Source organism: Pygocentrus nattereri, chromosome 10, assembly GCF_015220715.1.
Source record: "Pygocentrus nattereri isolate fPygNat1 chromosome 10, fPygNat1.pri, whole genome shotgun sequence".
Taxonomy (NCBI): domain Eukaryota; kingdom Metazoa; phylum Chordata; class Actinopteri; order Characiformes; family Serrasalmidae; genus Pygocentrus; species Pygocentrus nattereri.
In genome coordinates this window covers 35,323,825-35,347,535 of record NC_051220.1, presented here as the reverse complement: position 1 = coordinate 35,347,535, position 23,711 = coordinate 35,323,825, and the positions used below count along the sequence as shown (strand labels likewise).

At 40.4% G+C, this 23,711-nt stretch overlaps 1 protein-coding gene across 3 annotated transcripts in view; it reads right to left on the bottom strand.

The window, feature by feature from the left end:
• The window catches only part of babam2 (BRISC and BRCA1 A complex member 2), a 107,997-nt gene that overhangs the window by 15,960 nt on the left and 68,326 nt on the right, over nucleotides 1-23,711 (bottom strand). For all 3 annotated transcript variants that reach the window (XM_017690761.2, XM_017690758.2, XM_017690759.2), the window contains exon 7: nucleotides 11,058-11,167. In XM_017690761.2, the coding sequence (XP_017546250.1) occupies nucleotides 11,058-11,167 (110 nt within the window). The remainder of the gene's footprint in view (nucleotides 1-11,057; nucleotides 11,168-23,711) is intronic.

Here is a 23,711-nt window from a genome sequence, read left to right as displayed (position 1 = left end):
CATACAATAAAAGCGGAAATGGGAAATTATCAGGGACGTCACTCAACGGCGCACGTTATTCAACTGTCAATGTCCCAGCTTTCTGAATGCTTGTCTATCATAACTTCTGTGCCCTCAATAATCATGTCAGATGGAGATGAATTGAAGAGATGGGAGAAGAGACTATGCCGGACAAGGTGGGGGAACAAAATGCCCCAACAACAAAGAATGGTGTAACACTGACAATAGAGCCTGCATCTCCATGGAACTGACTTGCAATGCTTCAATGATTTCTGACATCTTCATATGGACACTGCTGCTGCTCAAAGAAACGACATCCACTGGCTCCTTAGCATGACCTGCCTGCTGATGCCTTCAGAACTGTGAACAGTGAGAGATGGATTCCCAAAACTTACATGCAGCAGTTTGAGAAACAACAGGTTATAGATGTTTTATTGTCATTTTGCTGTATTAAATATATGTAGTTACATAATTATGGGAGACAAAGTAAAAAAAAATCAACATGAAATGTCTTAGGAAGGTGGTGGGCCACCATGAGCCATGGAACTGGAAATGTTCTGGAGGGATGAAACACTGTCTTTTGGAGGAACATTCCTTCAATTGCCATTTTGACGATACACCTGAAGAGCACCAACACATCTAACACAGCACTAACGCATAACACAGGCCAAAGCAAATGATTTAGCCAAGTTTCATACTCATTCGTACTCATAAAATCATTCAGTGACCCTTTCCACTCTCTGGATGTAGGCACCGTCATCCTGGAGGAGATCAGGATAGAAATGTTCAATCATAGTCGATTTGCTAGAGTAACTTTGAACTTATTTGCAGTCATTCTTCCCTCAAAGGGGACACAGACCCAATCCATGCCAGCAGAAATGCCCTCCACTGTATAATGAAACACAGTATAATCAAAGGCAAGCATTCAGGGCTGCACTGCTCTCTTGGTGTACGCATCACATGCACTCGCCCACTTGTTATGGTGAAGGATGATTCATCTGATCATATCATTTTCCCCACTTCTTTGCACTGTGGTTTTACACCACTGAACTGTCAAACGAGCATTTGTATTTGTAATGAAGCATTAATGCACTGCAACCCTCCTATCCTATGATATCCCTCTCTGTAGTTGTGGATGGACTGTTCTGATCCTATCTTGCACTGCCAGCTGCTCTTCTGATTTTCCTCACAAATTGCATTAACGCATGGGCATCACAGCCATTGAACATGCACTTTCTCTCACAACTTACAACTCCATTCCCTGATCTAATTCTAAATGCAGATGTGACTTTAGTTGCAGTTTCTACTAAAACAGTCTCTCTAACTGAAGCTCCTGACATCCATGCCTCAATAATGAACCCTCTTTTCAGAGTCACTTAGATCTTTTCCTCCTGATCCAAAATCAAAGTCAGCTGGGCCTGCTCCCAATTTAATATGTGCCAAAAAGCATGGCAGGACGTTAACAGCTTAACTATATCAAACAGTACTGCCAGGAACACTCTGCACTGTTTTGCTTCTCTAATCATTTATTCAAGTTTTTATGTGGTCAATGTCTGTACATGGTTAGAAATAAATGTTCTGTGCAGATACAAATATTTACTTGTACCTTTTCATAACCTAATGTTTTAAAAACAATGAAATTGCAAGCCTTGAGATGGGACGGGGTGTGTGAAGACGATACAACTTAGAAAATATAATTTCAATGTGTTATGGTACTATTATGTTCACTCAGTAAAGGTACTGAGATGTACCCTTGAGGGTACCACCCAGTGATGAGGGGTACTGCGCCAGTGATCATTTCGTACCTTAATTTCTGAGAGTGTAGTCAATGTAATGAACGAAATTTACATTCAAAATACATTTTGTGTCAAGTACTTTTAACTTTTTTATAAGGTGCAGTGTCAAATGACTGGAACATGGCCAAAATATAAAGGATCTTTTTGTCCTTTCCGCAAAACAAAACTGCACACGTGATAACATTTAACCAAATTCAAATCCTCTTGAATTCTTCAAAATTCTTCTTCTTTTTATGAACACAAATGTGGTGTCGATTAAAGGTTTGGAATCCACACACTGAATGAGTCACGAACAAGAAATATTTAACTATGTAAACCCAATGAGCCCAATACTGGGGGCTCAAAGTGAACAAACAAATCAAGCTGCTTGTTTAAATCTGGCTCCAGTGGAGTTATGCAGTGTGCATGTCCCTACTGGCAACACAATTTACCACTTTCAGCACACAGAATCGGATATTTCTGTGCTCTACCATGTTTTCTATCACTGTATAGAACATGTATGAGGCTTCCCTTCTTTTTGGATGTACTGTGTTTTTTCAGAGCAAGTGTAATTCAGATCAGTAAGTTACTGTTTTGTTTATTCGGAGTGACGATAAAGTGAAACTGTGTGATTATATTCCTATACATGTGTTTTCTAGTTCAAAAGTGCAGTTTATGACACAAACCGAATAAAAGTCTCATCATTTTGGGCTTTGTTTCATTGGGTTGTACATGCTTTAGAGCAGTGGCACATGCTTTAAAGAAGTTGTACATTAGGGGAAGTGGTGACCAAAACCAAAGACAGGCAACACAAATGACTGAGTACACACCCGCACACACAGTGACGTACGCACACCTCAGATGAAGCACAACCTGAATATTTTAGTTCTTTTCCCAGCTCTTTCTGGGCTGGAGGCAGAAGCAGTGCCCACACTGTTCTTTTATATAATACAGCGGGTCTGGTGCCCTAGCGAGGAGCTGAGCTGGTACACACCACAACAAGCGCATTCACCAGGCACAAGGACAAAAAAGGAAAAGATGCTCAGAGATAATAACTCCAAAATACAATGCGTCAGACTGACGATCTCCTGAATAGAGACAAAGAGAAAAACAGATAGAGAACTGAAAATATCTTCAGCTCTCCATCAACCCATAGACATGTGTAGGAGTCAATCTCTCAATCTCTCAGCAGCGCAGATTGGGCAGGGAGATGAAGTGAAGTCCACTACGCAACGCAGCACAGCAAGAGCTTCACTCTAATAATAACAGAGCTGAGCGTGTGGGCGTGCAGAATGGAGAACGCTGGAGATGTTTAAAGTGTGAGGGGCTCGGTGGGTAAACACGGATGTGTGAGTGGAGATGGAAAGGCTTCTGAGACAGAAGAGAGAGGAAGAGAGAGGAAGAGGGAAAGAAACAGAGAGAGAGAGAGAGAAAGAAGAACAGGATAGCAAGACAGAGAGGAAGCAATGGACACAGAAAGATGAAGAGGAATAAAGGAGAAAAAGAGAAAAAAGAAACGTGGAGAATGAGAGGAAAAGAGAAAGCTATGGAGAGAGAAAGTGAGACAGAGAGAGAGAGCAAGAGAAAGAAAGATAGAGAGAGAGAGAGAGAGAGAGAGAGAGAGCAGGACAAAAAAAGAGAAAGAGAAAATAGAAAGAATAAGACAGAGGGAAAGAAGCGACGACAATGAGTGAGATGGGGAGAGGAAGGAAAGAGAAAAACAGCAAAAGAGAATAAAAGAAAAGAGAAAGACATGGAGAGACGAAGTGAGAGATGGAGAGAGAGATAGAGAGAGATAGAGAGAGCAAGACAGAAAGAGAAATGGAGTGAGAGAGACAGAAAAAGCAAGATAAAAGAGTCAGAGAGAAAGAGAGAAAGATGGGTGACAAGAAGAGAGGGAAAAAGGAGATGAGAAAGAGAGAGAAAACTGAGAAAAAGAGAAATGGGTTGTAGCATAGAAAGCCAGCCACATTACAACCAACCACAAACAAAAATACATCGCCTACTGGACTGAAACTTCAATGCTATTTCTGTTCACTATTAACCTACCTGACCACAATTAAAGAGGAAAGGCTGAGAAAAATGGCGCTGATATACAGACTCTGTGAATGCTGTCTGGCCACTGACACAGGCCAGCACAGACAGAGCTGGGTACCCGTTTTCTACACTGCAGTAACCTGAGAAACTGCCTGATAAACTAGGAGAAAAGAGTGGATTCATTATATACGTGGTAAGATTTGTTACAGTCCGTCACAACCTGAGAGACAACCAGTGAGGGAAATCATCAAATTATTGTTGATTAAAACTTATTCTTAAGTTCTCACAACTGTTTGATTTTCACCATGTTCCTTTAGAGAGCACAAATAATTACTGTAACTAATAATCCTGTAAATAACTTATCTAGTTTTCTCTTTGCTCTCCATATTTATTTCTCTTACATTGCGTCTTACATTACAGCCATGCCAATAAAGCACTGTTGAACCAAACTGAGAGTGAGTGAGAGCAAGACAGATTGAAAGAGAGCAAGATAGAGGGAAAGAGAGAGAAAGAGGGAAAGAAAGAGAGCAAGACAATAAGAGAAAGCGGTATCTGCAAGAGACAGAGTGAGAGGGATGAGAGAGAGAGATGTAGAAAGAGAAAGAAGGAGAGAGGAAGAGAGCAAGACAGCGAGAGAAAGGCATCTGTGAGAGAGAGGGAGCGAGAGACAAAAAGAGAAGAGGGAAAGAAAGAGTAAGTGAGACAAAGGAATTCAAGAGAGAGAAAAAGGGAGAGAGAGAGTGAGAAAGAGACATTCTTATGTGGTTTGTATTTCACTGTACCTAGGGTGGGAAATAAAAAAAAAAAAGACAGAACGAGGGATCTGGGAGGGAAGGAAGTAAGGAAGGAGAGAGACAGAGAGAGAGAGAGAGAGAGAGAGAGAGAGAGAGAGAGAAACAGAAAGAGAGAGCGAGAGGGAGAGAGAGAGAGAGATTCCTGTGTGGTTCGTATTTTGCCCTGTTTGAGGTGGCTGAGAGAGACCTTTCTCTGGCTTTTCTCTTTCAAGTCCCACTCACTCACTCTCTCCCTGCCTTTGTGTCTGAGCCAGAGGGTCCGGCTGGCCGGCCGATTTTACTGCAGGCGCTGTGTTGGATGCCAGCCTTCAGGAGAGTTGAGAGATGGAGCATGCAGGAGCTCTTCAGAAGTTCTGGGTGTTTTTTTTAAAGCTTAAACACAAGGACAGCTCGCTTAGGCTGGAGCTACAGAACCTGCACGTAAACTAGACACACAATAGAGCAGAGCCGGCGGCAATCCCTCCATCCCCCAGCCTCTTTCTCGCTCCGTAGCACATACAACACGGGCCGTATACAAATGCTAAGTTAAAACAATAGATGCGGATAAACATCTCCCTGCAGGAAAGCAAGAAAAAAAAAAAAACAGTATTTAAATGTTCATGTATATGGCAATTCAACATGTGTAGGTGTGTGTGTCTGGGAAAGAAAAAAAAAACACACACAAAAGAAACAAAAACAAAGCTCAAAGAAAGAAATCCAATTTAAATGTCTTTTGTAAGCTGTGTGCAGACTCAGGTTTGCCCTCAGAGTCCCATTTCCATGATTTCACCCTTATTATAAACCCCACTGCCTACAAAACACCCACACACACACAAAATCAAACACAAACATCCACTCCTGCTTGTCCCTTCCCCTAACTCAGCCCAGCCTGGGCCGTGAATGTGTAAGCACAAGGGCAAGGTCAGGTCCATGCGTGGAAGCGCATTATTAGACCCCCCCCCCAACAATGCAAACAGTGGAGAGGGTAGCAGGGCCTGTGACAGATTGAAGCTGACATGGCCGGAGAGCGAGCAAACGGGCGCCTTTCCCTCCCTCCCTCCCTCACTCACTAGGCACGTTTGAGTGGATCGAGGGTGGCATGGAGAAAGAAGGAAGAAGTGGAGGGGGAGGGCGGGGGGTTCGCCCAGAGGCGGGCATTACCAGACCTTGCCCATCGAGATCTGTTGTTAAGACATCATGAAGTTTCCTACTTCCCCTCTGTGGAATGACCTTGTTGTGTGGTCCCAAAGCAGACGACAGAAAAAAAAAAAAGAGATGTCAAGACCTTTGGCCTGATTTTACACTTAACTATTTGATTTATCATTTTTCATTAAAGGGCCCGTATCATGGAAAAAGGGAATTATCACACAGGAATTTCTTTGATTTACAGAAATAAGCGATCAACGTAGTATGTAAACTTAAATACAAAGTTTTAAGATGAACTGCTCCCTCTCCACTCCATATATGGAAACTGCAACTAGACCTTTTTCACAAAAGTCAAAAGGCTTGGAATCACCAAAAGCAGCTCAAACTGGGTTATAAGTATGAACACTCACAATTTTAACTCCTGAATGAGGTGAAGTACCACGATATTTCCACTTTGAAATTAGCTTACTGAAAGTCACCGCTTGTGAGGGGCAAACCATATTGTTTTGTTCCTGAAGACAACTTGAACTTTGGTTATTTAGTTTAATTTTATTTTATATCTAGGACCATCAGAAATTGTGGAATTTAATTAGAAATGGCAACAGTCATTACTGGGATCATTATTGGGCCAAAATCTACTCACTCACTGAAACATATCAAACTCATTTTGGGTTGTTCACTGTGTTTGAGTAGTTTGACCATGATAGCTTACTAGTAGATGCTGATCTTAATCAAATCAAGTTTATTGTCACTTTACATTTACACAGGTGCAAAGGCACCTGTAGCCCCCTTGTAGTACTTTACACATATGTACACATACTATATTACCAAAAGTATTCACTCATCTGCCTTCACACGCATATGAACTTGACTGACATCCCATTCTTAATCCATAGGCTTTAATATGATGTCGGCCCACCTTTGCAGCTATAACAGCTTCAACTTTTCTGTGAAGGCTTTCCACAAGGTTTAGGAGTGTGTTTACTGGAATTTTTGACCACTCTTTCAGAAGCGCATTTGTGAGGAGAGACACTGATGTTGGACAAGAAGGCCTGGCTCGCAGTCAGTTTATCCCAAAGGTGTTCTATCGGGTTGAGGTCAGGACTCTGTGCAGGTCAGTCAAGTTGTTCCACACCAAGCTCGCTCATCCATGTCTTTATGGACCTGCTTTGTGCACGGGTGTGCAGTCATGTTGGAACAGTTAGGGGCCGTCCCCAAACTGTTCCCACAAAGTTGGGAGCATGAAATCGTCCAAAATCTCTTGGTGCTAAAGCATTAGGAGTTCCTTTCACTGGAACCAAGAGACCGAGGCCAACTCATGAAAATCAACCCTACACCATAATCCCCCCTCCACCAAACTTTATACTTGGCACAATGGAGTCAGACAAGTCCTGTTCTCCTGGCTACCGCCAAACCCAGACTCATCCATCGGATTGCCAGATGGAGAAGCGTGATTCGTCACTCTAGAGAAAACGTCTCCACTGCTCTAGAGCCCAGTGGCGCTGCTTTATGCCATGGCATTCAATGCTTTCCAGTGCACTTGGTGCTTTCACGACTGGACTTGTCGCACAGGTGGCGTCCTATCACGGTACCACTGAGCTCCTGAGAGCGATCCATTCTTGCACAAATGTGTGTAGAGGCAGTCTGCAGGCCTAGGTGCTTGGTTTCATACAACTGTGGCCATGGAAGGGATTGGAACACCTGAAATCAATGATCTGGATGGGTGAGTGAATACTTTTGGCAGCGTTCTGAGAATGTTCCACTACCCAAATAGTACCTGCTCACAAAAGTATGCAGAGTTTGATGCAGAATGTAAAGTTTGCTAAAGTTTCAAACGTACCACTCTTACTGTCTTCAGTCCGTACGGTCTATATATGGAAACTAATCTCCAAAAAAAGCATTCATTAAATGAAATTCGTTTATGTCATGCCATGAAAATCAGTGCATTTGAATATAGCTGGCAACACAGCCTACAACAGTTTAACCCTGCCCATTTTTGCTCAAATTAAAAGGAATGTTTCAGCTCATATATATATATGTTTTGCTGCTGTCAGAAGATAACCCCGTATCTCCATTTTTGTTGTTATTGCTGTTCAGTTTTTAACATAATTTGAAAATGCCTGTTGACCTTTACACTGTGTGTAAATTTCATGATGAATGGACCAAACAAAATGTTTTTTCCTTTTCCTGTAAAGTTTCCATTTTGGAGATACAAGGTTTTCTTCATCATTTTGGAGATACAAGGTTTTTCTAAGTCAATGGAACCAGACTTTTTTCCAAGTAATTTTGGGTCATTTCTGCTGGTACATTCATTAAGAAAGACACAGTATGTCTGATTCCAACGGATAAAGAGAGATTGAAAATAGTCATGGAAAAACATTATTATGACCATTTCAGTGTCTTAAGTTGGCCTCAGGGAAAAATATTAAATAGAAGAATGATGTGTTATGAGGGAAGTTCATCAAACAAAAGTTGTTCATTTTATCAGTATTGATCGATATTAAGGGTTTCAATATCATTACTGGAAAAGAAAAGTATTGTGCCATCTCTAATGCTAATTTAACTACATGCTGATGCACGATTCTCTGTGTGTTTACCCAACATTATACCCAACAGGTGTGGCATAATCAGATGATTTTAGATCTCAGCGGAAAAAACCTAGATGTGCAATTAAGAGGATCACTGTTTACTGACAATGAAAAGCTTTAAACAGTCATGGCTGAGTGACTGTAAATGATCACACAAGAAGAATTATTCCCAGCAGATCTCTTATAGACTAACAGCAACAAACCGCTGAGATTTAACAGATGGAAAGAACACTCTCGATTCTTTTTATCATAATCAGCTTAATTCCACTTCATAATCTCTCACATGCACACAGGCATAACAACTGAGCGCAAACACTCTGTCTCATAGTACATGAGCGCGCACACACACACACACACACACACACACACACACACACACACACACACACACACACACACACACACACACACTCCCAGCTAGTTCCCAATTCCTCATCATTTAGAGAAGTAAATAGCAGAAGAAGTAGTTCTCCTGTCCTTCGGTATTTTCTGAACTTGGCAGTTGGATAAGGTGTGTCATGGGCTGTGTTTGTGCCCCTCTTAAATAACACTGCCACAAGACAGTTTTGTGGAAACTGCTGTTTCCACGTCTGTGTATGATTAATCCTCAAGGAAAAAACATTTTTAAAAAGACTTTTAATCATGTCTGCATATGAATGATAACGAAAACCTAAGTGAGCAGTACAACGTAAGTAGAAAAGGTGCTGGACAGGGGAGCTTAGAAAAGCACATAAAGCCAGCAAGAACATGAGCTCTGGACTAGGTAGAGCAGGCTCTTCTACAATAACTACAGCCTTCGGGCAATTCATTAAGCCTGTATGTAACAGTATGCTTAGATATGTCATGTGTAGGGTTGCAGCTCACAACTACTACTGTAATGACTGATTTGTCTACTATTACTCCATTATGTGAACAATCACCCCATTATGCCTTCTTCTATATATCTCTTCCTGCTGATGCCATCATACAAAGTACCATTAGTGCAAAGAGAGATTTCTTAAGAAGCCCATATCAGGGAAAACTGAATCTGTCATAAACAGACCTTTAAAAAAATTAAATACAAGAAAAATGTAGGATATTCTGTCTCTAATGGTGCAACAAGACAAAAGAAAAGGAAAAAGCTGTATCGCTCCCTAAGCTTCCTGCAGTGCATCACTGCAATCTGTCAGAATAAATGTGTGTATCAGATGAAATCTGTGCTCCTCTGCATGTGTTCAAATTTGACATGCTGCTTTCTGCTTTTTTACTTCAGTAGAAACACCAGTTAGACATGACTGCTTCGGTTTAAGAGTCATTCTCAGTTTCTCCTGTGTGTTGAATTCAAACTACAATTCTTTGTGACGTTATTCCCTTAACAAATTCAATGCAAACTATTTTAAGACAGTAATTAATTTAGTTGGTTCATCCATTTTGCTGAAAATACATCATCTGTTGAGCAAAGATTCCCTCGCGTTAGATGCCATGTTAGAGTTGTAGCATTGTGACACTTGTTTCCATGAATATGGCACTAATGCATTTTTAATTCTGGTCACCATAGCCTTTCCTCCTACTGCTGATGAACATCATAGGTCTTTATAGTGTCCTTTAGTTTAGTTTTCAAATGATGTATTAACTTTATTTCCATAAGTAATGACATCTACTTTCTGCGCTAACTCCCAACAATTTGGTTTCATCATTCCCACTCTCGGCAATAAAAATGAATTATGTAATGATGTAATTTCCTGCAAAAAAATAAAAATAAAAAATGCTGTTTATATGTATGTTGACACTTGTGGACTTTTGGCTTCCATGACGTTCCCATAATCCACTCAAAAGCTAAAATGTGGCAGCATTCCTTTTGAAAAAATGCTAATCTTCTCCTTGGTGCAGGAATGCTTGTCAACCTTGCTGTTTCTGTGCTGGTGCTTAATGTAAGACGTCACTGAATTCATGAGAAAATGATTTCATTTAGCTAGTAGATAACGAATAGGCAAAGAAAAAGATTTAAGATGAACATTGGTGATTTGGAGACGAATGGATTTAATTGCATTTATAAGCCAGTTTCCTGATTCGTTTAATCTGCAATGACTTTTCAATCGCTAAAAAGTTGAAAAGTCAGATTCTCACTCGTTCAAATTTTCATGCTCCACCTTAAATGGCGCAACAGTTGCCTACATAGTTAGCTACATTCTGGCACATCAGGCACCATTTAAGGTGGAACGGGGAAATTCCAACAAGAAGCTGGCGAATGATGAGCTGACTTCAGCTTCGTAAAAAGCCAAACGTTAAGAGACATTTTACAAAAAACTGTTGTACTCTGGCAGAAAAGTTTCCTGTCGGAGATGTGACAATAGCAGCTATAGCTGAACTAAAGCTTAAAGCAGAGCAAAGTAAGTTAGGTCTATGTTTTCGTTTGTATTATATTTTTACCCTATACGATGACATTAGCACACAGACATATTTACACCCAAGATGGTGAAACATTATTTCAACAAAATGCACATGAAATCTTGTCCATAGTCTCCCAAAGTGGTTAGATTTTTGTTGAAAATGGCTCTTCTTAACATTTGGGTTGCCGACCCCTGGCCTACATCAACTAACTTATTGAAGCATTACAATGTTTTTGGAAAACACCGGATGGGAACAGTTATTGACTGCTTGACTTTCAGTGATGAATCGTGAAAGCCCTTCTAGCACATTCATTCCTCGGGTGTGGATTTAATTGCAAGTAGTATGTTTGTGTCTTTGGGAATACTTACTGTTCTATGCTGGGTGATAAGAAGAGTTTGGGAAAGACCTGCGTAGCCTCAGCATCTTCAAAACTAACAGATAGGAGAGCCACATCTTCTCCTGGGTCCAGAGCCGTATCCTGAGAGAACGAAACCGAAACAAAAATATCAACAAAATGGTATAACTTGAAGCTATAAAGCCTACCAAACCAAAACATGTGCACAAATCATAAAAACATATGCAAATACACAGTGGAGCAACTGACTGCGTACAAGAGCTTGTGCTGAGCAGGCTTTTTATCTCGAGGTGGTGTTAGGATTCAGGCTGGAAAAGACTACCTCCATCATTCACGCTGCGTTAGCTGAAACTACAGCCACGGCCATGTCTGCCAGTCTCTATCTAATCGTGTGAGAGGGTTCCGCAGAGGCTGCAGGACAATCCCAGTCTGTTCTAGGGTTCTGGTTGATGCGTTCATTCTTACTTTTCCTAGAGCTAGACCCTGCTGGATTGTCATTAGCACCGAGGCTGAGACGCAGGGCTCTAATCAAATGTCTTTCAGTTGGTTTGAACCTATCCATTTGTGATAATTGCTGCCCGCTGTGCAATCGTTGCCCCCATTAAGAAGGACTGTGTGTGGTGGACGTGTGACGTTACCAGTTAGTGGGGACACATTCAAGATGACTGCTAACACATAACCCAAAGAGGCATATTGGGGTCTGGCTGGGAAGACTCAAACTGGCTCTCGATGCATGAATAACACACAGGCTTGACACAGACTCAAAAGGCACCCTGAATTATAATATATCAAAATCATGGAATCATTTATAATTAAACTGTACTGCTTGTATTTAGCTGCCGCTAATCCAATTATCACCGCCACTGGATCTCATTTAAGGCATTTGCTATAAAATATAAGGAGGATGATCCAGTTAGCAAGAGACGACCTATAACCGTTTCAGGCTGAATCAAAATAGCAAATATGGTTAAGACAAAATGCTAATAATAATCATCATCAGCTAAAAATGGAGACAATAAATATGGACAGTTTTTGCACTTGGTCCTTCTGCTATTAGGATGAAGGTACCGAAAACGAGCAAGTTTTCTCTGAAAAAGAGACTCTCTCTGGGTTGGTCTCATGTGCAATAAGTATTCACGTATTTGTAAGTGGTATGACATTTTCCTAAGTTACCTAACTTAAGATAACACTTTAGAACTGTAGAACACTGCTTATAAGGCGACAAACATTTATGAACACTTACTGTAACATGTGTTATTTGTCATTTGCCATAATATCTATGTCAGGTCACACAGTAACACTTTCTAGAGTGAAGTGACAATGAGAAGGTCAGTGTATGTCACAGTGAGCAACACACCTCTATAAGCTTGCTGGACATCCCATTTCAAAGCCATGTTCATTAATATGGAGTTGCACCCACATGCAGCTATAACAGCCTCCACTCTTTTTAAAGACTTCCCATAAGATTTTGGATGCGTGTGTAGGAATTCATGGCCATTCAGTCAAAAGGGCATTTGAGAGATCAGGCACTGATGTTGGAGAGGCCCTGGCTCACAACTGACATTCCAATTCATTCCAAAAGTGTTCATTGAGGTCAGAGATCTGTGCAAAAATAAAGGCCCTCCTTACTAAATAGGTCAAACCATGTAATCAATGACCTTGCTTTGTACACAGGAGCACAGTCATGCTGAAACTGGACAGGGACTTGGAAAGCATATAATTGTCTAAAATGTTTTTTTTTTGTATGGTGTAGCATTAACATCACCCTTCACTGGAACTAAGGGGCCCAAAGCCTGAACAACAGCCCTGGACCATTATCCCACTACCACCAAACTTTACTGTTGGCTGCACTTCACACTCTAGTAGGTAACGTTCTCCTGGTATCTCGCAAGCTCAGATTCGTTTATCAGACTACCAGACAGTTAAGTGTGATTCATCACTCCAGAGCCCAGTGGGGGCATGCTTTACACCACTCCAGTGGATACTTGACTTTGCGCATAGTGATCTTGTGCTTGTGTGCAGCAGGCTATGGAAACCCTCTCATGAAACTCCTGCAAGTCTGCATGGTCTACCACTTTGTGGGTGAGCTGTTGTTGCTCCTAGACACTACCATTTCACAATAATAGCACTTATAGTTGAGTGGGGCAGATGTAGCAGGACAGAAATTTTGCAAATAGATGTGTGACAGAGGGGGCATCCTATGAAAGTGTCCACGAATAGCTCATGGCTATGTGGTTGATTTTATATACCTGTTAGCAATGGTTGCATCTGAAACGTGTGGATGGATGGATACTTTATTAATCTTGAAGGAAATTTAGCAAAACTGTCACTAAAAGTAATATACGCAAACATAAAAAGTGAAAGACTAAGAAAAAGTGCAAAAACAGTACACAAAACACAGAGCTACTGGAAAGGCTGCCACCCCCAGCGGCGCCGGAAGTAGAAATGTAATAATTAGAAGGGGTTTTGGTCATATAGTACGGCTTGCCAGGTCAGACATTGTTGAACAAAAGGAGCATTTTCTCTGGCCCTAGTTTGTGTTTTAAGCTTTCACAGCATTAGTGTTATGTCACTATGATGTACAATAAAGCATATTGTTATGTGTTACGCTGTTAAAATGTGCTGTGTCATTTAATCCAAAAAAGTATTATGACACAACACAATGTCACATGACATATGTGCCATGTTCATTTGATTTGAAAAGAGCAGCCTTTATGAAGGACAAAGCCTACTGGAAAAAGCTCTATAAATATTCAACATACATTTAAGTCAATTGTCATGACATGCTTACATAGATGTCACTTAGCCTTTGCCTATTTAACACTGCCCTACGGTAAAGTTACTAAAAAAAGATACCACACAAGTCTAGGGTGCATGACACAGCTTTAACACACCAACTAATCTGCAAATGTTGTCACTTTCATACTGGGCATAAACCCTGAAACTGGGTAGACTGAGGTCAGAGCAGGACCCTTTAGAGGATGTCCAGCTGGGAGAGGCCAAGATTTGCAAGTCAGGATAAAGACTGCTTATACTGTTTATAAATGGTCATGCGTAAACTTACCAACTAATCCAGGTTTGGCACATAGATTTTGCAGGTACTGCACATTCAAATTTCAACAGTTTAAATAAAAAAAAAAAAAAATACGGAAAAAACAGTTTTCAGTTTACAGAAAACTCTAGTAATGGTGAATGCAATCTGTCTTTTTCTGCTTGCCTTTTGAAATGGAAAGAATGGAAACGGCAGCGGAATGCAGCTAGCAAAAGCTGTTAACGGCAGATCACAGCAGAATGACTCAGACTGTCAGAGGAAATAAATGAAATCACATTTCTTTGAAAATTCAAGGCAGCAGTAATTTACAGCACAAAAGAAACTTCGATGTACACATCTTACAAAAAAGGTTTAAATAAAATGCACTGAATACAGTGTTTTGTATGAATCCAAACATAGTGCTGCTCACCCTGCAATGCACCAGCAGAGTCATGTACATCATAAAACATGCTGAAACTCTGCTGCAATCCTCCACCTACGGTTTCTTCTCACCACAACGTGATACTTCTGAAACGCACTTCTACTAGTTAAAACAGGAGCTTGCTGACTAAGCATTCTGAATTCTCTCCATAACTGCTCTGAAAATTGCTGAACCATATGTAGAGTGTGGTGAGAACATGTTCCTTCCTTAGTGCAGAGACTTCCTTTCCACATGCTGAGCTTTTCAGGTATGCAAAGTACAGCACAGACAGCATGAGCAGAAATGAGGTCCTCATATTTTAAATATAAAGCCGACTATATCAATTGTCCAAAAGTCTGCAGATACCTGTTTGCTGGGAGGATTTGACTACATTCAGCCATAAGAGGATTAATGAGGTCAGGTTCTGATGTTGGATGATTATTTCTGGATTGCAGTTCAAAATGCAGTTCCTCTGCTCCACAGCAGAATGGTGGAGGAGGTTATACCCTTTTAGCTGATTCTTGATTTTGGGCATGGTGACCTTAGGCTCATGTGTGGCTGCTCCAGAGCTTCCTAGTCTATTATTAATACTATGGAGAGTATACCAGCTGTGTGTGCCAGGACACCTGTGTTAGCATGGGCACACCTTAAAGTATGTAAGTTGACTAATTAGATGGGATGCAACTTCAGCAAAAATGCTGAAATTAGTAGAGGCATTACATGAATGTATGCCTTGGTTGGGGGTCAGCCCACAAACATGATGATAAAAATAAATGTACAGTTGGGTACACAGGATTCTAAGGCCTCTTATGCAAAGGATCAATTTAAAAAGGCCTTGAGGCAAAATCTGTAAATACAGTCGAAAGTAACAAACTAAATGTCAAGCACAAGCCTCATCATCTGTCTCTTCCTGCTCCTCATCCTAGACTCATAAGGCAGGGAGCTGCACAAGGGGAGGGTGCATCTGCGGCCCAAGGTGTTGCTTGATTGAATTAGTTCGCCTCAGCGCAGCAGTATGCTGTGCCTTGACTTTAAAAGCTAGAACACAACTGGAATGAGGAAAAGGAGGTGGTCCACAAACTCTGTGCTTGCTGTACTTCAGCGCTGGGTGATAAATGAGATGTCAGTGAACTGCAGGTCAAGCCTTAGAACTTGCAGTTATTGTTGGCAAAAGCAAAAGAATGCTGCAATTCTACATTTACTATTTCTCACTCATAACAAGCAGAGAAATTCTGCCAAATGTGTTGCACCTGAATCCAACATACACAGATTCCAACAGAATCCAACATGTGCAAAGCAAAGTGGCTGGTCAATACAGAAAGCATATTCAATGTAAATGTGATTTACTACCTCACTACCTATGTAATTAATACTCTTATGACTTTGTAGTGGTAAAGCAAAATTTCAGGAATAACCATATCATCCTAAGGGTCGAAGTGATGACCAAAGCAAAAAAGAGTGTGTTGGGCTCCTGTAAGCAAAGGCTTTAGAGAATTCTACATACAAATACAACAAAATGCAGATTATCAGAGAACCTATAGTCAGAATTGGGCAGTGCAGGAATATATGCAACAGTGTTATGTAATCAGGATACACATTTCAGTTGTCTGCAACAGCGTCATCACAATTAAAATCAGTGTCAACTCGTTTTTAGTCTTACTGCTACTACTACAGCACACTATAGTAATCTATACTGACTAATATAGAAGCAATATAGACTGTGAACGGTTTGCTCGGATATGAAATCCATGAGAAAAGAAACTTGTGAAAACTACACATGCCTTATTTGTGTATCAGATTAATTCAAACTAAATATTTAATGGCATTTTCAAATGGGTGTACACACAGCACACATGAACCACAGACTAGTATACATTATATAAGGTGCAGTTTTCCATGTTTAGCTTGTGTTATGTTAAAGCCATTCCTGCAGAAATTGTTTCATAATTCAAAAGTAACAAGGTACTGTAATATAGGAAAAGCTTACATTCAGATTGTTATTTTAATTTAGAAAAGTTTTTTTTAACAATGTAATCAGTCATCTGGACCAGTATACACTTTAAAGCAACCTTTCCAACCCTTTCCTAGCCATCACACAGGAAAAAGGCAGATGTTGTTGCAATCCAACTATATGAAGGAGAATCCTCTGTTATTTATGTGCATGTCACTCCCCTTTGGCTGGCCATGGTCAATTGCAGTTGTACAACAGCAGGACCAGTGAATGCCTTCTAAATGCCCTATGTTAATCCCCCTTCAGGAGTCTGAAGAGAGGCAGTGTGTGAAGGGGAAAGGGGTAGATTAAGGCAGTGTGCGCTGGAGACTCCACAGATCATGCTAAGGTCAGAGTAAAGAGGGCTCTTTATTTTAAAATAACATGCCATCAGTCATAACTGATTTAGCAAATAACATTTAAAGACACAACTTTCTAAATTTAAGAGCGAAGAATATGGATATGGATATCTCCCCCTTCTCTCACACTAATCAAATTACTCCACTCAAATTCATCAAAAACAGCAAATTGCCCGGGCACGTGTATTAAACTATAAAACACATATGCCTGCTTTGTACTCAGGCTAAATGCTTCTTCTTAAGTAAAAATGGAAAAAGGCACATCATTAAAATGCACCTCTCCCAGGTCCACAGGCATTCTGAGGAAGTGTATAAGGGACTAATGAAGTGGCCAGCGGTGAGTAATGAGTGTTTGAATGACCCTTGCTCCCGGACTTTGTTAGGGAGGGGGACTCACAGAGGGAAGTGCACACTTACTACCTCTTCGTCCAAGCCGGTGAGTCAGTGTCAGGGCATTGGGATGGGGAAGAGGACTCAGGGTGCCCCCAAGTCAATCCCTCACGTGGGCAGAGAGTGCCCTGTCTCCAGCGCTCTCACCAGGGGTAGGCGACGTGACATCGTGGAGATGTGACAGCTGTCTTCAAGCCAAGAGTTGTCTGGTCAAAGTCACACGAGCACGCAACTGAGGACACCAGCGCATATAAAAATCCAAAAAAGAGTTGCGTGAAGCCAGCCTATGATTTCTAATCCTGTCTATTCCTGAATTCCTTGAAATGGTAAGAACCACAATAGCTTGTGTTCAGAGAATGCCACCATGGTGCTGACCTAGAACACGTGAAAACGCAGCCTTTGCTGCATAGACGCACTTCACGGATTTGCTAAAAAGAAATATGACCTTGCTTATTTTGCATATTAGATTTACCTTTAGTGTGTCGTATATGTGCTTTTTTCTTTTATATACTATGAGCAGCAAATGCAACAGGAATATATACAGTGATTCGAGATATTTAGCCATTTGTTTCACACTTAAAATGTATTAAATTCATGTTAGATAACAAAATTTTAAACCAAGTGGCGTTTACTTTAAAAACAGGCCATTTTTGGCAAGTATTCTTCAAAAGGCAGTCTCAGATCATTACCACTGGATCACAGACATGCCAGTGCTATCACATTAGGGCAAGTATTCCATGTAAGAAGCCTTTGGTGCGCAAGACATAAACAAGACTGAGAGCAACAAAACCAGACCACTTCCTGTTTCTATTACACTGGCTGAAAACATTGTAATGGACAGCCACATGAACAAAAGTTAATCATTAGCCTAGAAACAGCATGCCGTCAGACCGTGGGCTGCACAAATGGGTCTTTGTTGTTCGGCCACACAATAGAGGTATAATAAAGAGCGCATTCGGCCAAGGTAGGCCAATTAGCCAAAGCAGAGAGCACCTGGGGACAGAGCTGCTGGAGCTTGCAGCCAATATCCAAGATACAAGTATGGATACATGTATGTGGGTAAGAAAGAGAGCAGGTGGAGTCCAGGAATGAGTGGGAGTGGAGCATAAAACAACTGATTGTTCAGATGGAGTGCAAACGTCTTCTACTGAATGATGTAATGGGGCATTATAACAAGGCAACTGGCCATTTTCTGCCTTTTTTCTTTTCGTCCACTGATCCAGTGAAATCAGAAATGTTGTTCCATGTAGTTCCCTGCGTTTTGACTTGCTCCATGAATTTGAGACACTTGTGACTCTTGCGGCTGATTTTCAAGTGAGCTGCAGGATGCTTTGCAGGACACTGCACAGTTCAAGTGCACTTTAGTTTCGTGTAGGTGTTAAGCAGCTAAAGTTGTGTGAAAGTCTCAGTGTGTTTAGCTAGACTAAGGATGAATGCACTCGTGTATGTGTATGTTCTGAGATAAGAGAATGAAATTTGCAAGTGATATCAGGGACAGGAAACGGTGGTCTCTGCACTCACCCAGGCTTTACTCACCTTACAGATAACACTATGATGCAAATCCAACTGTCAGGCTTGAGCATACAGCCTCTATGGCTCCTTACATACATGCATATTTAACTGGCAGGACATGAGCTGCTTCCCATGCTGCTACAGCAATCGCATGTGGCACTCATCATATTGAATCATTCTCTCTGTAGAAATGCTTATACTACATACTGCTGCTTTTGCACTTTAAGAATGGACATACTTGTGTTAGATAGATAAAAAACTGCACTTAGGCCACCAAGCTAATGAATCTTGTGGCCAAAATGAAGTGACCAGAATTATAGAAACATGTTTACTGCATACACATACGCTTTAATTCAAAAACTGGTCAAGTGTTGCTTTTTGAGTCATCTAAGCACAGACAAACCAGGGAATGATGTGAAGGAATGTTACAATATTGTCAGCCAGACTGAAGATTATCATTCAACCCTGTGGACCCACTTCCAGATGTGCTTTTGAATACTGTGAGATGACAAAATACAGCTGTACACATACGACCAACACAGCAACCACAGCTGTGTCCCATCTTGCTGTCTTTGCTCTCTCTCTGGACAAACTTTATGCAAATCAGTTGAACCTTGAGCAGTCAGATTTTTTTTCTCTGGGTTGAGAAATACTTGTGTCACGCTCATAGTCAAGTTACACGCACACATTTCAGGAGATTATTTAAATGTATGGGAGTAGGAGATAATTATGTTGGGGAAATGTTTTGCAAACAATACTGGGCAGTTCAGGGAACAGAACTAGCCAACAACACCTGCTTGTGTTTTATGATCAGACCAAAGCGTCCAACATTTGGCGAGGGATTTGGCGCGTCAGGGTTTGTGGCAAATGTCTTGGGGGGTCCCTCAGTTGTATATCTCACTTTAGTGGCAATGAATTTTCCTCTTTCAAGCATGTCTTACAACAAAGAAATGTTGTAACCTGAATGTTCACCAAAAGAAAAAAACTCAGATTGTGATTTATTATTTGAACTTATTATTATTATCATTTTCTGTGAAGAACATATACAATAACACATTATCAATGATTTCACACTGTAAAACCCCCACATATTCATATTAAACATGTGGTGTTGGGGTGCTGTTAGTGTGTGCGTGACTGTGTGCGCGTGTTTGTTTGTATATATGTGTGAGGGTCAACATGGACAGGCTGCTGACTGGCTACAGCTGTTAAAGGGGACCCTTTGCTGGCCACTTGTGACATTTTAAACATCTGGTATTTTTACATAAATTGTTATGGCCGAATTGATAAAAACAAAAACAAAAACAAAAAACAAACACAACAATGTGGTGGGTCCACCAGACCACTGAATAACAACAACAACAACATGAACGCCACACAAGGGTTAATAAAATGAATTAAAACAAGTACAGTACATACTGGCTATATCTACTAAATTTAAGACCATTTCACTTACCAAGATATAATTTTTTTGCCGTGTGAATTTTTTATGTTAAAATGTTTTTATGTCAAACATGTCAAATTTGTGCAGGGACACCTGGCAATAGCCAGTGTTGACCCCTGCATTCTGCATTGGAAAATCATCAGCGCTTGTTAGCTGCTTACTTAACAGCTTTCGTGTGATCTTAGTTTTTGAAGTCCTACATTTGCATGAAGACCTTTGTGGGGAACGAAAGAAAAAATGAATCACTCGCTATGAGAAGTTTAGAATAAGAGAGAGATGAAAGGATACTAATAAATTCAGAGAAATCTCACACTGGAATGTCCTCTGTGACATGACTCACACAACATAACACGGAGTGCTAAATGACTCTCATGAGTAGGTAAAAGAGTTAAAAGACACACACAAACCCGCTTAAGACAAAATACTCACAAACAACACACATCCACGCAGACAAATTTACTCACGTACACATTTTTGGTGAACACAAAAATAGGTCACAAACCACAACACACGCACATACATGCACACTCGCAGACATCACTGCCTGGAAATGGCTGATGAAACACCTGTTAGTGACTCACAGAGGACAATCAACAGCTCCTTCATAGTCGATGGTGAGTCGCAAAGAAAACAAGTAATAGCACACACACACACACAAACACTACACTCTACAGTCTTTGCTTCAGGTGTTACTAGGAACCAAGGGAGCGCTCTCACTGAGTCGACACAGAGAGATCTGGGACCAGGCTCTGAAAGTACAACTGAAAGTGTGGTACAGTGAAATGACTGCTGTGGGTGCAATATGGCTGGATAAAAGATAAACAAGGCTGCGTGCGTCACTGAACAATCACTTTAAAAGAAAAAAACTCAGCCTCTAGTGTATGTAGAAAGCCATCAGGCCATATTGAGCAATTCTAAAATCTCCACAGAAAACAAACATGGATTAGGACATCAGTCAATTCTAAAATAAGCTCAATTTCTTAAACTTAACACCATGTGAACCCGTATGTAAACAATGTTAAAGTTTCAAAACAATCCATTCACTACCCAGTCTAAACATTCCCCAGTATCATGGCACAGTATCAAAACCAGCCTGTTTAATTCTAGGAGATAAAGGCTGGAAAACTAAAATGAAGACATATAACCAGAGAAATGTTATAAAAAATAAAACACCAGAAAAATGTAGGATATAGTAATATAATATTACTATACACACACACAGTAATGAATAATAATGTTTAATGTTGCTAAACAGATCAATGCCATGACATAGCCACAATGTTGTTACATCAAAGCTGTTAAATAATAATATAAAAAAAAAAAACAGCCGAATAACAATATACACTATAATAACAGTAGCCTGTAGGCTAATTCAAGACAGTAAGCTTATCTACTTCATTATTTTGACAAATAAAATAACCTATAGGCTAAGGCTATTCATTTATTAAATCTACATCAAGAACAACTGAACCAAGAATACATTTCTGACCGCTGTTAATTTCCTCTGGCTTAAGCAGGCTTTTTTGTGGTGTTACTGCACTGCTTGCTGAAAGTGTGTTCCAGGAGTAAGGTGCCACGGATATTAAAGCCTGTAGTTGCGGGTTACGTTAGGAAAACACGCTGAGACACTATGCTGATGGCACAAAAAAAAAAAAAAAAAAAAAAATGAATGCATCATGAATATGTACAACAAACTATTATCAGCTTCGGCAAAGCTGATGACACTGACAAATGACAGCAGCCTTATTTCCAACAGGGCCGCAAAGTCAAATACAAATTTTACTGTTGTCCTTATATGAGCTTCAGTGTAAAGGTCTGTGAAAACAGAAGGGCCAAGATTTATAACTTCTAAATGTTGGAAACTGGCTAATAACAACACAAAGTACATTACCAACACACTAAAGTGAATTTTTGGATGCACCAATATAGAAATTGTGTATTGAGGCTAATATCTGATATTTTTTCTGTGAGCTTATTTGCCAATGCCGATATATAAACATTTACAAAATGTAGAACCTGGGACAAAATACACGAGAAAAAATAACAAGCTTGAGCTGGAATAAGCAAAATCATTCTTACACTCCTCTCGGTTTCGGTAAGACTTTAGTGTCCCAGTCAAGGACAGTAATGATGGAGAAGGAGTGGAAGACTGAACAGTGTCTGCGCTCAACCTGAGGATCAAATAACTGTGCTAATATCTACAATTTGCCGAATAATTTGTGAAGACATCAAACATATTTGTCAGTTACAGCGAGGAGGAAACGCAAAGCTAACGCTAGCCCGCTTCTTATTCAGAGTTTCCGTTCCACCTTAAAAGGAGCAGAAGTGGCCCTAATGGACCTAAAAAATTAGGGTGCACATATCTCATACACCAAACCCAGAAAGACAAACATATACATTTCAGGTCCACTGAACTATTTGTCAGCTTTACTGCACTTCTGCACCCTCTGTCTCACACTCTCTGGAGGGGTTAGAACAGCTATCCATGCTTCAGCACACCGTAAACACAATGATGCACTCACAGGCATGACTTCTCACCATTGTGTCACTAGGCTACTGAGCTTCAGCACTGTGCATACATACAAGTCCTTACCAAACCAGACCTGGTGACAGTCTGAAGAAATAATCATGGAAATAATCTTCAGTACCAGCCTGAACCAACTGATGCACAAGCGTAATGAGGAGACTGAGCTTCCTCAATATAAATTTGATAAATTTTGCAAGGCAGGCCAAGTCATGAAAACAGATAGGAGTGATAGGACAAAAACAAGAATGATTTTACATTAAATAGCAAAACAAGTTAAGCAAAACTGTAAGCACTTTTTAAACATTTGCAAAAATAAACTACACTGAAGAAAAATTCAAAACAGGACACATTTTTTTAACTGATAAAACTTTATTGAAACCCTGCAAAAAAACCAGGGAGGATCTGTGCAACAGAACTCCTGCGTCAGAAGTAACCCACTGCAGCGAAACACATTTCTAGGAAAAAGTACAGATTTTTTTTAATCAAACAGCTGCAAAATGGGAGCAAAACCAAAAGCTCTATAGGTTTTACATTTGTATAGTATATTTATTAAGGGTCAGAATGACAAATCAATGAATATATTAATAATAAAATATGTAAATCGTCCAATGGGTTCACACCCAATCAGCTACTGAATACAATACACTGGTTGATCTTATTTACAGGTTCTCTGTAGTTGGTCCAAACCCTTTTTTCACTTATGGCGCAGTTGTTTGGTGTTGATGTACTAATGATGCCCATAATATACACCCGAAAAGCAGAATGTTACATAGTTTACTAATATAATGATATCATCATATTATATATTATCATAGTATATCATCACTGCGCTTCTGTCTAAAAACATGGTTAACGTTGCACTGCTACAGACCAGCTTTTCAACACTAGCTCACATCCTGAACTCTCTCTTTCTCACACACCCACACCCACAAAAACCATGAAGTGTTGGAGGAAATCCAAAGCGTACAGACAAATGAGACACGGATCTCTGAA